This window comes from Phoxinus phoxinus, assembly GCF_949152265.1.
Source record: "Phoxinus phoxinus genome assembly, chromosome: 19".
Classification (NCBI taxonomy): Eukaryota; Metazoa; Chordata; class Actinopteri; order Cypriniformes; family Leuciscidae; genus Phoxinus; species Phoxinus phoxinus.
Window position 1 is genome coordinate 19,722,601 of NC_136894.1, and position 14,495 is coordinate 19,737,095.

At 46.0% G+C, this 14,495-nt stretch overlaps 1 protein-coding gene across 4 annotated transcripts in view; it reads left to right on the forward strand.

Moving 5' to 3' along the window:
• fkbp10a (FKBP prolyl isomerase 10a) overlaps positions 1 to 14,495 on the forward strand; it is a 150,438-nt gene that overhangs the window by 36,923 nt on the left and 99,020 nt on the right. For all 4 annotated transcript variants that reach the window (XR_013794997.1, XM_079590006.1, XM_079590008.1 and 1 more), the window contains exons 5-7: positions 2,372 to 2,561; positions 2,762 to 2,907; positions 3,180 to 3,369. Coding sequence is in view for 3 of the 4 variants with exons in the window: in XM_079590006.1 (XP_079446132.1) it covers positions 2,372 to 2,561; positions 2,762 to 2,907; positions 3,180 to 3,369 (526 nt within the window). In the remaining variant the exon portion in view is untranslated. The remainder of the gene's footprint in view (positions 1 to 2,371; positions 2,562 to 2,761; positions 2,908 to 3,179; positions 3,370 to 14,495) is intronic.

The window sequence follows — 14,495 nt, forward strand, 5'->3', positions numbered from 1 at the left end:
GGTATAGGGTCTAACATACAAGTTGTCGATTTAGATGATTTGACGAGTTTGCAAAATTCTGCCTCTCCTATAGCAACAAATTAATAAAAATTTTCCCTCAGGGAGACTACAATGCTCTCTCTGATGCGATACTGTAGTAGACGGTTGCATAGTTATAATTTTATCCCTAATATTATCGATCTTATAAGTGAAGGAGTTCATAAAGTTATTGCTGCTGTGTTGCTTGGTAACTTCTGGGCTTGAAGCTTTCTTTTTCGTTAGTTTAGCCACTGTTTCAAGTAAATACCTAGTATTGTGTTTATTTTCTTCTAATGGGGTTGAAAAATAAGCAGATCTAGATTTTTCTGGCTGCTCTCTTAAGGGCCAGAGTGTGCTCGTTGTACCACGGCATTGGACTATTTTTTAAATCTTCTTTAAGCGCAACGGAGCAACTTTGTCTAAAGTGCTGGAAAAGAGAGAGTTAAAAGTTTCTGTTGCAATATCAAGTTCTTCTAATCTATCCGGGATGCTGAGATGATGAAACTGATAAGAAAGATTATTGATAAAGCAATATTTAGTGGCAGAAGTGATAGGTCTAACATATTTATAACACAGAGGCGGCTTTGCAGCCTTGGCTAAATGTAATTTACACGAGACTAGATAATGATCTGAGATGTCATCACTCTGTCGCAGTATTTCAACGGCGTCAGCATCTATTCCATGTGATAATATTAGATCTAGAGTATGATTACGACAATGAGTAGGTCCTGAGTAGAACCTTCTGGCATCTACTAGAAAGCTGAAAATAAAAATACATTTTCAGCATGAAAATAATCCAAAACACATATATAAATCTGCAAAAGAATGGCTTCAGCAATGGAAGATTAATTTTTGGAATGGCCCAGCCAGAGCCCAGACAAGAATTCCCGAAGACCCGAAGAGGGACGTGCACAGCAGATGCCCTCACAATTTCACAGATCTGGAATGTTTTAGCAAAGAAGACTGGGAAAATATTCCAAGTCAAGGTATGCCAAGCTGATGGACTCCTAGTGCTGTAATAAAACCAAAGGATGCTTCAACTAAGTTCATGTCTTATTCTGTTCTGTTTAGTTTTGTTTTCATTGTCACCCTTTGCCTGAGTTCTCGTTCATTATTAGTTGTTATGGCTTATATTTGTTTGTTACACACCTGGAGCCCCGTCCATACTCCCTGAGCTGTGCCAGATCTCTATAAAATGTGTTGATGAATTTGTCTCGCCCTGGCTGGTCCCTCCCAGCTCCAAGTCTTCTGTGTCTCTGCTGGTTAAGTCCAGCTCCAATTAATTGCTGTATAAGTCCAAAGCATCCAAGTCATCCCTTGTTAAGCCTAGCACCAAGTCTTCATCGCCCAGCTCCAAGTCTCCTTCATAAGGGATGGTCCCAACCAGCCTCCCACTCCCCCCTTCGCTGCCAAACCCATCCAATTCTTCTACCCCGCCTCTGCTGTCCCCCTTCAGTTCCTCTGCTCCACTCTGCTGCATGGATCCGCCTCGGGTCTTCTAGTCTCCAGCTCTGCCTTGGCAAGATGATCCCCTTGCTTAAACTGGGGATGTCAACGAGTCGGCTCCACCTTGGTTCCTTGCTCCCTTGGCTCCACCTGGGACCGTCATTCTCACGTGTCCACCGGGGTTCCTCGTCCCTCTGGCACCGCCTTGGTCAGTCGTCGCTCTGTCTATGCAATAGACTTCTGGGCCTTTGGCTGTGCCTCGTCCCTCCACCCCTTTCACTCTGTTGGACTCCGTCTTGGCCCTCGGCCTCAGCGGCTCCTCCTCAGTCCTCTGTCACCCTGGCTCCACCTCGGCCTCTCGTCACTCTGCCTTTGCAATAGGCTTCTGGGCCTTTGGCTGCGCCTCGTCCCTCCACCCCTTTCACTCTGTCGAACTCCGACTTGGCCCTCGAACTCTTCCTCAGTCCTCTGTCACCCTGACTCCACCTCTGCCTCTCGTCACCATGGCTCTGCCTTGGCCTTCAGGACCTTCAGTGTTGGCTCTTCGGCTCTACCTGGGTCTCCAACTCTACCGGCTCCACCTCCTTCAGTCGTTACGCTGGTTCCTCTAAGTTTTCCCACCAAGGACCTTCTACCTGTCATGGCTCTGAGTCATCCTCCTGCTCCTCCTGTCTACCTCCTGGTTCTTCTAGTCCCTGGTTTTTGGTGACATTGCATAGGTTGTAATTTTCACATTAAAGGTGCAAAAGTTATTGTATGATTTATCCTTGTTTCATTTTTTACATCCCAAAAAATTATCTTTTTTAATGGGTATGTAGACTTTTTATATCAACTGTTTTTAACAATAACCTGGTTTCGTGTAAATAAGATTCGTTTGAATTATAGTCTGAAAGAACTTCATCTTCAGGTACAAAGATCCCTCCATATGCAACTGTAATTTTTGATGTGTTACTGGTGGACTTGTTTAACGTGAAGGATGATGTGAACGTGGAGGTTCAAAAGATTCCACAGCCATGTAGGAGAAAGGCAGTGGTGGGAGATTTCATACGTTACCATTATAATGGAACATTTCAAGATGGCACTGTCTTTGATTCCAGGTAAGTCTTTCATCTGGAAAATAAATATTTCACAACACAAGGAGTATTGCACATGTTTGTTTTTTGTTTGTTTAACGTGCAGTGTCAGGGCAGTGTAAAGTGCTGTTAGAAAAATGCTGAGCATTTTGATTTCACAAGATTGTTGAAACTTACCTGTCAACTTTGTACTTAAATCATTTTTATTTTTTTTACACCCCTAGTTATTCTCGAAACAGCACTTACAACACGTTTATTGGCATGGGTTATGTGATTGCTGGCATGGACATAGCCCTTCAGGGGGTATGTGTGGGTGAGTGGAGACAAGTCACTGTGCCGCCTCATCTGGCCTATGGAGAAAATGGATCAGGTGACTTTTAGAAAGAAATTAGAAGAGAGGAATAAAGCACTTTATGTAATGTAATTATGCACAATTTACATAATGTAACATAAGCATGCTAAAATGTATAGTACTGTTTAGTCTTCATGGTTTAAAATTCAAAATGTACTCAATTTCTAATTGTAGTTTTTATAGAGTCTACTGAGTAGACTCAAGTAGACTGAGACTGATGGTAGAATACTGCATATTCAATGTGACCAAATTTTTCTCATCTGCTCTATTCTTCGCAAACATGTTCTCAGGTGAGCTGATCCCAGGATCTGCCGTACTAATTTTTCACCTGCACGTCATTGACTTTCACAATCCTAAAGACCAAGTGGACATCAAAGTGACCTACAAACCAGCTGACTGCAACCTGACAAGTGCTGAAAATGATCTGATTTTATACCACTACAACTGCTCTCTGCTGGATGGCACACGTCTCTATTCTTCGTAAGTACTCTCCATTTGCAACTTGTGTTTATTAATTAATTATAGGTTTTTTATAGGTATATAGGTAAATAAAGCTGATTATATGTTCAAGCATGGCCTGTGGCTAGCATAACAGCTAACATGACAGCTTTTGGGATCTCAGAAAATCCCTTACCCTAACTGGCGAGTATCAGCTCCTAGGCTCTCTTTTGCTGTTGTGTGTCAGTGGGAAATATCAGTTTACATTCTCAAACATTCCTTTTGCCATTAATTGTAATCCATTGAGGTTTTTGTATGCACAAGGATTCTGAGAACAGTCCGTACCCAGCTAACAGGGAACGTTCCCATAACTTTCACTAATGTTATGTAAAAGTTATGTAAATGTTAGTAAAAAACGTCCCTAAAATAATGTTTCTGGAACAGTCTTATAATGTTTTCATAATTAAAATACATTCTCATAACGTTGAGTAAAAAGGTTCTTAGAACCTTTATGATGTTATTTGTACTTGACTGATTTTCTCATAATATTGAGAGAAAACGTTCTTAGAACAACATTCCCAGATATCAAAAATATGTTCTTATAATGTTTTTCTAACATTCCCATTAAGTTATGAAAACTTAATGGGAATTTATTTACTGAAATTTTAAAAAACTGATTTTTTTTTTTTTTGTATTTAGAACGTTTTTTTCTTGGTTTATGTGAATGTTAGAGGAACATTCCATTCTACCAGAAACTCGGGAGGCAAGATAAATTATGAATAAGATTTATTTAACAGTTTGTATGTTTTAGGCACTTGTGTAAAAATGCTGTAAAGTGAGGATGCTTTAAAAAATAATGTCATAAATAGATTTAATTTATCAATTAACTTCTATTAACTAAATCAAATCAAAATTGGGTGTGACCACTAGGGTAGCCAACTGTTCCATATAATACGTAATCGTCCCGTATTAAGGCATCAATGAAGCGTCCCGTATGAAAGCCATATGAAACGCAGTTTGTCCCGTATTTTCAGGCATACGCTCTAAATTGAGAATTAATAATTTCTTTGAGACAAATCTTTGTTTCATTTGCGAACATACCCTTTTGCGGAAGGCTTTAAGACCCTGTAGAATCCTCTAATGGCAGTTTATCTCTCCCGCTTCACAGCAATCGGGGCTGCGTTCCAGTCCAAAATTGTCATGCCCTTCACTCGCTAACTTCCCTCCGTCTCGTTCACTCGGATGTACGTCATTGCTTACGTTGCACGAGTGCCCACTACTGGCGAAAACTGCAATGGGCTGAATTGGAACGTCCTAAGCCCTTGATCACTTGGAATGAGCTATGGAGTTGATTTATTCTTTAAAAAAATATTCCCTTTAAGAATTTTCAGCATCCAAATGTATATAGGTGTGTTTGGGTTGTTTAAAAAAAAATATATATAATTAATATATCATAGAGTTGTTTGTGGTGGTGGTGATTAGACGAGATCTGCGGTGGCGTCACAATCGTGTTGCATTGTGGTATATGGAGCTGCCTGAAGTGTACATATGAAGTAGACTCGCTCCCCCGGTCAAAATCGAGGAAATAAGGGTCTGTCCATATAAACTTCCCTCCTCTACTTCACGAAGTGGAACGCACTTCAAAATGACGTCAGGGATTCCCCCAGGGGAAGTGCTTAGGGAAGTTCGCAAGTGCATGTCTAAAAGTGGACTGGAGCGCAGCCCGGGACTCGCGTCAATGGCAAATCCCTTCTTTTACTGTCCGTGTTTTGATTCCGTGTTTGAATCAGTTTGGGCGACTGCAAACAACGTGATTATTGTTCAGGAGTCCAACATTCAGCAACGCAAGAAAACATGCAATCTACCTGAGGGAAGACATTATCAAAAATCTTTCACTATTGTAAGTTAATGTTAAATAGAGAAAAACATTTTACATTAAAGTAACTTGTACCGTAGGCTATACTTGGTTAGACCTCGTTATTGAAACACAAAATAACCAATAAAATCAAAGTACCAAAATCAGCCCATACTAATCATCTAAGTTCTCTTTATCTGGAAAGTCAGCACTTTTCATTTATTCATAGCCTACATGGTTGCAAAAACATGTATGCCTAGTTCAAAATGTAAAGTGCCATTGTTTAAATGTTTTTTTTTTTTTTTTTTGGCTTTTTTTTTGGCTGTAATTTCAAAGATGTTCAGTTATTGTGCTTCTAAATGTTATTCCATCTATGTATCTTCCTGATAAAAGAAACAACTTTTATGTTTATCATTTTGAATAGAGGTTGATGATATTTACAGTAATATCTTTGGTGTAGCTACATATTGAAAATGGGTAAAATTCAATAATTTGAATAGAGCCACATTATATATATGGGATTGAACTATATAGGACATTTAAAATGAAGATTACAAAATAAAAGTTTATTAAGAATGAGAATATAGAAGGATATTAAGATATCTTTATTACTTTTAGAGTTACAGGCACACAAACTTAAAATAATATTTATGGCACTCAGTAATGTTCAATTGTGTTGATATATATATATATATATATATAAAAAAAGATACAATTCTAGTTTCAACATTTCTAGTTTCAACATTATTTGTTCTTCAGAAAATGTGCGACCATTTAAAATGTGTACCAATTTATTCATGGAGCCACATTAACATCCCTATAGGGATGTAATAAAGATATCTTAATATCCTTCTATATTCTCATTCACTTTTCTTTTATGGACTAAACATGTGATGCGCATGTGCATGCCGTCGGCGTTTTCGTGGTTTTGTGTTTTTGAGGTTTGCGCAGGGATAACCTTTTTTTTTATTGAAAATTTTCAAGACTTGCACCTTGAACCTATTTCAGGGTTCGTGCGGATGAGCGGGCCGGATCGTGTTGAGGGTTTTCTGTTAGAACGGTGTCGTGTAAGCGGCCCCTAAGTTAATAACTAATGATCTTTGCAACGGAAGTGAATCAATCAATCAAAACTAACTTTAGCTGGACAATAACTTTATTCTAGAGCTGCTGTAAAGCTAAAACAATCTCTGTTACTGTAATTTCCTATTATCACTGTAAAGCTGCTTTGAAACAATCTATATTGTTAAAAGCGCTATATAAATTAAGCTGACTATATATCCGGCCTTAAAATTAAGAAACCAAAAGGAAAGTTAGTTAAGAATTCAAATGTAAAAGGATATTAAGATATTTTTAATATGAGTTGCAGGCATGCAAACTTTGGGCAAAAAACAAAAGTAGTGCTTTTTCCCATTTTTGAAATGTCACTGTTGGCATATACTGAAACAAAGATGGCTAAAGTCAACCAATTTAACTAATAGACCTAACAATCTCTATTTAAAAGTAAAATATTGATGCTGTTCTAAAGTAATTTTAACCCTCCTGCAATTTTACTCCAAATCTCAGGTGGAAATTGTCATTTTGACCCATTTTACAAAACAGTAAATTTCTCAGTAAATATACATCCATCACATGCTTTCTTCTTCATTTGGTTCTCTTACGAGAGATACTCTCGTACTGCGTTGTCGTAGCAACGCATTGGGGAAAATCCTTTTCCACGAGAATACTGAAGCAAAAAAATATCCTTAATTTTGTATCAATGTAAAACGCATTGCCACAGCATACAGACCTAGGCGAGACGGCTCGCGCGCCTATTGGCTGCTGTGCGGCAAATGCTTAAGCCAATGGAGCGAGCCCATGAGTGACGTCACACCCAATGAGGGCACTTCGCGCCCTCCCGCGTCACGTCCCGCCGAAACGGACGTGGCTTAGGGCTATATATTTCGCTCACAGGCTTATGAACTCCGATTTTTAATCCTTCAGCGAAGAGCACCTCATCGCTGATCCGAGCAGAGAAGCGGCGCCGTCGAGAGAGCACATCAGCGGGAGAAATCACGACAAGCTGCTGGCACCGCCGCCTTCGTCGCCTTCCAGCTGCGCGTTCCGGCGCTAATATCCTTTCACTGTGTTGACTGTGTGTGAGGTCGCCGGCGCGACTCACACTTTTTCTCTCTTTTGTATCTAGAGCGGCGTCTTCTTCGAGATGCCTCTCTGCGGTTCGTGCAAACGAACCACGCTCAGCGACGGGGACCGCCACGTGATTTGCGCTTCCTGCCTGGGCGAGGAACACGCGGCTATCGCCCTCGCGGATGGCGGCTGCCATCACTGCAAACTACTGCCTCTGGCGACTCTGCGGACTCGCCTGGCGTCGTTCCAGGAGCCCGTGTTCTCCGCTGTTGTGCCGCGCCGTAAAAAGCGCCGTGCACAGCGGAACCCCGAACCTCCGTCAAGCCGTCAAAGTTCGCCGGCGCGAACTGTGTCTCCGGCTTCCTCAGCGTCGATACCCGACGGACAGCGACCGCAGATTGCCGCCGCTTCCGTCGACGACATCGATGACATCGCTATCGACGACCTGCTGAGGGACGAGGACTCGTGCTCGGTTTTGGCTTCCGGCAGCGAGGATTGGGCGAGCTCTGCGGACCTCGCGCCCCCTGCCCCCACGCCGAAAGGAAAAAGAGCGAGCATCGAGGCGGAGCTCATGCGCGTTCTCACTCAAGCCACGGCGAGCCTTGGCCTTGAGTGGGTTTCGCCCGAGCAGCCCGCTAAAAACCGACTGGATGGCTATTTTCTGCCCAGGGAGAAGTCGACACCTGTCTCAAAGCCCGCCCCCTTCCTTCCTGAGCTTCACGAGGAGGTCGCGAGAGCTTGGACTTCCCCGTTTTCTACGAGGACGAGGTCATCTGTTTCCCTAGCGTTCTCCGAGGTCGACGACGCTAAAAACAGAGGCTACCTTTCCCTCCCGCCGGTCGAAGAGCCTATCGCGGCCCACTTATGCCCACCCTCCGCTGGACGGCGGGCTAAGATGGCGATGCCTTCAAAGGCTTGCCGCACGACGTCATCCCTGCTCTGTCGCGCTTATGCCGCCAACGGACAGGCCGCGTCAGCGCTGCACTCCATGGCGACGCTGCAGATATTCCAGGCCGATCTCCTCCGCAAGCTGGACGAGAACGGACCCGATGCGATCTGCGTGGCGGATCTGAGAAGCGCTACAGACCTGGCTCTTCACGCTTCGAAGTCTGTGGCCCAAGCCATCGGACGCAGCATGGCGGCGATCACCGTGTCTGAGAGGCACCTCTGGTTAACGCTCTCAGACATGCCAGAAGCAGAACGGACCGTGTTCCTCGACGCCCCGCTCTCCCCTGCTGGCCTCTTCGGGACTTCGGTGAAGGACTTCACCGACAGGTATGCGGAGGTGCAGAAGGCGACCCAGGCTATGAAGCACTTCCTGCCGAAGCGCTCCAGTTCTGCAGCAGGCCGTGCGAAACCGCCCGCTCAGAGCTCACAGCCGAGACCGCCGCCCAGCTCCTCATCTCAGCGCCGCCAGACCCAGAGCTCGAGACCGCGCTCTCGCTCTTCCGGTCGCCGCCCCGCGCCGCGTGGCCCGCGACAGAAGGTAGCGTTGAAGCCAGAGCCCCCGAAGACATCCTAGCATTGCTAGGGAAGCGCCGGTGTTCAAGTCCCGCTGCGGCCGGACCCTCACCGAAGCTCACCGCTCGTGCAGTCCCAAGAGAAGTGATTGTACCTGCGATTATTGCAGTCAACAGGCGCGTTTCAATGGCCGTTTGCCTGCACACAACAGCCGTTTTCACGGCTACCCAGATAAATCCATTAAAGAGTGCATTTTCTGGTGTCCCGGCCACGGCCGATGGTGTTTCTTGTGTAGTAAATCTGCCCGCTGTAATGTGCACATCCCTACACACAAACACGGCCCCACACGCAGGGCCCGCGCACATAAAATCGACACAGTTCGATTGCGCGTTAAAAGTAGCACACGTGCCCACTACCCAGTGCCCACTAATGCTACCTCCTGCTCATCGCACGGTTTCTGTAAAAACGAAACCTGCGTGCAGGCGCTCCGCTCCGGCGAGCGATGCTATAAAGGTGGTAAACGTGCCCAGTCCCCAGTGCCCGCGTTCCCACACAAGCACTACGGTTCCCATGGAACCCTACCAGCTCTCCCTCTCCCACCTAAAGGCTGTCGAGGGGTCGAGCGCGGACATTCTGCCCGCTCTCATAAGCGCGGCCCCGGCCTCAGATGTTACGAGCAAGACACTTATGTCGCAGCTCGCGAAAGCCGCTGTATCGCGAGTCGATCAGAGCGTGCTTTTCACTCAACCCCTAGCTACACGTGCAGATGCATGGGAAAAGCTTCCCGGGGTTTCAAAATGGGTGATAAACATCATAAAAGAAGGCTATTCGCTACAGTTTCGCAGACGCCCTCGCCGCCACGCGGCGCGCGTCGAGACTTCGGTAGATTCGAACGTAGCACATCTACTTCGAGCCGAAATTCAGAAACTTCTGAGAAAAAGGGCTATCGAACCTTTATCTCAGGCTCAGAGCGAAGGGGGTCTTTACAGCAGATACTTCCTGGTACCCAAGAAAGACGGGGGTCTCAGACCCATACTAGATCTGAGGCAGCTGAACAAAGCGCTTGTGAAACGCCAGTTCAGAATGCTAACGACCAGAAAAATCCTCGCGCATGTTCGCCAAGGAGACTGGTTCGTGTCAGTAGATCTAAAAGACGCGTATTTTCAAATACAAATTGCGTCACGTCACAGGCGATTTTTGAGATTCGCCTTCGAGGGCCAGGCATACCAGTACAAAGTCCTGCCGTTCGGCTTGTCTCTAGCACCCCGTACATTTACGAAGTGCATGGACGCAGCACTCGCTCCCCTCAAACTGCAGGGCGTTCGAGTGCTGAACTATTTGGACGATTGGCTCATTCTAGCCCAATCTCATTCAGAGATAGTGGCGCACAGAGCACTGCTGCTGAGTCACCTCGAGAATCTCGGTCTCACAGTAAACTGGGAAAAGAGTTCGCTATCTCCCAGTCAGAATATTTCTTTCCTGGGACTAGAACTGAACTCGCTGTCGATGACAGCGCGGCTGTCACAACAGCGCGCGCTGCGCATTCAGCGCACAGTCAGCTCATTTCGCTGCGGCGCTGTTCTCCCTCTAAAGGGCTTTCAGATAATGCTAGGTCTGATGGCCTCAGCATCTGCAGTACTGCAGCTGGGCCTGCTACGCATGCGCCCGCTGCAGATATGGCTCAAGGGGAGGGTGCCATGCAAAGCATGGGCCACCGGTCGGCTTCGCCTCAAGGTCAATCAAGCTTGCGTTGCAGCTTTGAAACCATGGAAGTCAAAAGACTGGTACCTGTCAGGTGTAAGCCTAGGGACTTCCTCAAGTCTGAGGGTGGTGTCTACGGACGCATCCAACGCAGGATGGGGAGCGCTGCTCGAGGGCAGACCGCTGTTTGGCCTTTGGTCAGAGCGGGAGAAGCTCTTCCATATAAACTGCCTCGAGATGTTAGCAGTGTGCAAAGCGCTCACTCGCTTTCGTCCCCTGATTATGGGCTGCCATGTACTGATACGTTCAGACAGCATGTCTGTGGTGTCATACATAAATCGCCAGGGCGGCCTCAGGTCCCTGTCGTTATACAGGCTGACCAGACGCCTTCTGATATGGGCACGCTGCAACCTCCTTTCACTGAGGGCTGCGCACGTGCCAGGGCACCTGAATGTTGGACCAGATGTACTGTCCAGGAACCGCGTTCCGGCAGGAGAATGGTCGTTACACCCACACACAGTACAAATGTTGTGGAGGAAATTCGGCAGAGCGGAAGTGGACCTCTTTGCGTCCCCAGAGAACGCTCACTGTCTAGAATTTTTCTCAAAAAGCAAGGACGCGCTGGCTCATCAGTGGCCGCGCCGTCCCCTGTATGCTTTTCCCCCTGTCTCCCTCCTGACTCAGGTGGTGGAGAGGATCAGGGAAGAAGGATGCTCAGTGCTGCTAGTAGCGCCGCTCTGGTTGAATCAACCCTGGTTCCCAGCTGTGATGCAGTTAGCCAGCACCGCCCCGTGGCCAGTGCCTCTGAGGAGGGATCTCCTCTCTCAAGCAAACGGCTCGATTTGGCATCCTCACCCGGAGCTATGGTCCCTTCATGTGTGGGCCATCAACGGGTATCCGCTGACCTCCCTCAGGGAGTGTTAAACACGATCACACAAGCTAGAGCTCCGTCTACGCGACGGCTCTATGCGTCGAAATGGTCAGTTTTCTCTGGCTGGTGCACGTGTCACCCCCAGACTGCGGAGTGACAGAGGTTTTATCCTTCTTACAAGAGATGTTGGATAGCGGGAGATCCCCTTCCACACTCAAAGTATACGTGGCGGCTATAGCGGCTTTCTCTGAAACCGCGCACGGCCAGTCCATAGGAAGGAACGATTTAGTCATTCAGTTCCTTAAAGGAGCTAGGAGACTTAATCCACCCAGACCTCCCACAGTTCCCATTTGGGACCTTTCCACGGTGCTGGACGCCATGAAGGGTCCTCCTTTCGAGCCTCTTCAGGAGATTGATATGAAACACCTGTCGCTCAAGACGGTGTTTCTCCTGGCTCTCGCTTCAGTGAAGCGCGTTGGGGACTTACACGCGCTCTCGGTGAGCGCGTCGTGCATGGAATTTGGGCTTAATGACTCCAGAGTCGTGCTCAAACCTAAGCATGGTTACATTCCGAAATCCCTAAACACACCGTTTAGGGCGCAGGTTATTTCCCTGTCTGCCCTTCCGGTCACCGGGGATAGTATGGACGAAAATCTCATCTGCCCGGTTAGGGCGTTGAGAGCTTATGTGTCACGCTCGTCTGCTTTCAGACAGACAGAGCAGCTCTTCGTTTCATTCAGTGGGCGTCTCAAGGGACTGGCCACTTCGAAACAGAGCTTATCCAGATGGATAGTGGACGCTATAGCTCTAGCGTATGCATCCAAAGGCATTCAGTGCCCTTTGGGTGTTAGGGCGCACTCCACGAGAAGTATGGCTTCTTCGTGGGCTTGGTCGAGTGGGATTGCCTTACAGGATATTTGTATGGCGGCAGGCTGGGCCTCACCGTCTACATTTATCAGGTTTTATAACCTTGAGGTACCCGCCTTACAGGCCAAGATGTTTTCGGTTTAAATAGCCGTATTTGTTAGACTGACTTTTCAGTCGTCTATTATGGCATAATTATGCTGAAGCTGCTGAGCGCAGTTTTTTCTGTACTGATCTGCTAAGCGCAGTCAACTTTATACTGATCTGCTAAGCGCAGTCATCTATATACTGATCTGCTGGATGCAGTCACTTTTGTGGGAGATGGTGGTTAGAACCCACCTCTTTCAGGACTCTCTGTGAGTCCTAAAGGTGATTATGTACTGTATGAACCCCAGCTCAGTGCTCTGGGTCTATGGTGTCGGATCACTGCACACACGGCGTCTTACAGGGTGTTCCCCAATGCGTTGCTACGACAACGCAGTACGAGAGTATCTCTCGTAAGAGAACGTACTCGGTTACTAACGTAACCTCGGTTCTCTCTAGAGAGAGGAACGAGTACTGCGTTTCTTGCCGTGTATGCGCTCTGGTTGCTTTCGCTTTAAAAATCGGAGTTCATAAGCCTGTGAGCGAAATATATAGCCCTAAGCCACGCCCATTTCGGCGGGACGTGACGCGGGAGGGCGCGAAGTGCCCTCATTGGGTGTGACGTCACTCATGGGCTCGCTCTATTGGCTTAAGCATTTGCCGCACAGCAGCCAATAGGCGCGCGAGCCGTCTCGCCTAGGTCTGTATGCTGTGGCAATGCGTTTTACATTGATACAAAATTAAGGATATTTTTTTGCTTCAGTATTCTCGTGGAAAAGGATTTTCCCCAATGCGTTGCTACGACAACGCAGTACTCGTTCCTCTCTCTAGAGAGAACCGACGTTACATTAGTAACCGAGTACGTTTTCTTTCTTCAGAATTCTTTCAAAATCAAAAATTTGAGCTGGGACCGTTTCTTAAATTTGCTTAATTTTGACACGAAACGCCCCTGTTTGTCTGACGACCTTTTATACAACTTTTGTACACGTTTAACTGCAGATGCTGAAATGACATGCACTATGTGGTACAGTACAACTATTTTGAGTGTCCCTTATTCTATCCCTTATTTTCATATAAAAAACCACGATTTTCCTTTCCAGAAGTTGGCAACCCTAATGACCACCCTTTGTGTTTAAAAAAGCTTTTGTCCTAGGTACACTTGCACATAGTTTTTCAGGTAGCTTTACAGGCAGGTTTCTTCAAGCGTCTTGAAGACGTTGCCGCAGTTCTTCTAGATTTAGTCTGTCTCTGTTTTTTTTTTCAGTTTCTTCAAACCCATGCTGATTTAAACAAAACCAGCTTGTTGCTAACCAGTCGCAATAACACCTTTGGTGATTAATCAAAGCACCCCGCACAGTGTATTGTGATATCATCGAAGCTTCCATCCTCTGAAAACACGATAAGTAAACATGGCAGAAATTTCACATTTTCAAGCTTTTAATTCAATATTTCGTCGATATATGCCTGTTTTGTAATGGATATGGAAGATAGTGAGAGTGCTCAGTCAGTGACTAATGCTTTAATACACTGCGGTGTATTAAATACACTGCGGTCTGCGAATCTTGTCTGAGCAATTGACATGGAACATTTTGCTCAACTTATTAATGAATCACTTCACTTACTTATGCCTTCCACCTCTACTGGGGCATAGGCAGTCTACAAGGGATCTCCAAGAGTCTCTGTCCTGGGCTCTCCTCTCCAGTTGATTCCAGGTCATCTTCATGATCTTAAGTCCTGCATCAAGTTCTCGGCGCCATGTGTTCCTTGGTCTACCTTTTTTCCGCTTGCCCTGTGGGTTCCATGTTAGGGCTTGCCTGGTGATGTTATCTGTTGGCTTGCGTAAAGTGTGCCCTATCCATCTCCAACATCGTTTTTTTATTTCTTCTTCTGCAGGTATCTGGTTGGTTTTATTCCAGAGTTCGTTGTTGCTGATGGTCTCTGGCCAATGCATATTTAGTATGTTGCATAGGCAGTTGTTAATGAAGACTTGTTTTCTTTGTGATGGCAACTGTTGTTTTCCATGTTTCTGCTCCATATAGAAGAACTGTTTTTACATTGGTATTGAAGATCCTGATTTTGGTCTTGGTTGATAGTTATTTAGATCTCCATATGTTCCGCAGTTGTATAAATGCTGTTCGTGCTTTCCCTATCCGTTGTTAACATCCATATCTGAGCCTCCCTGCCTGTTGATGATGCTACCCAGGTAGG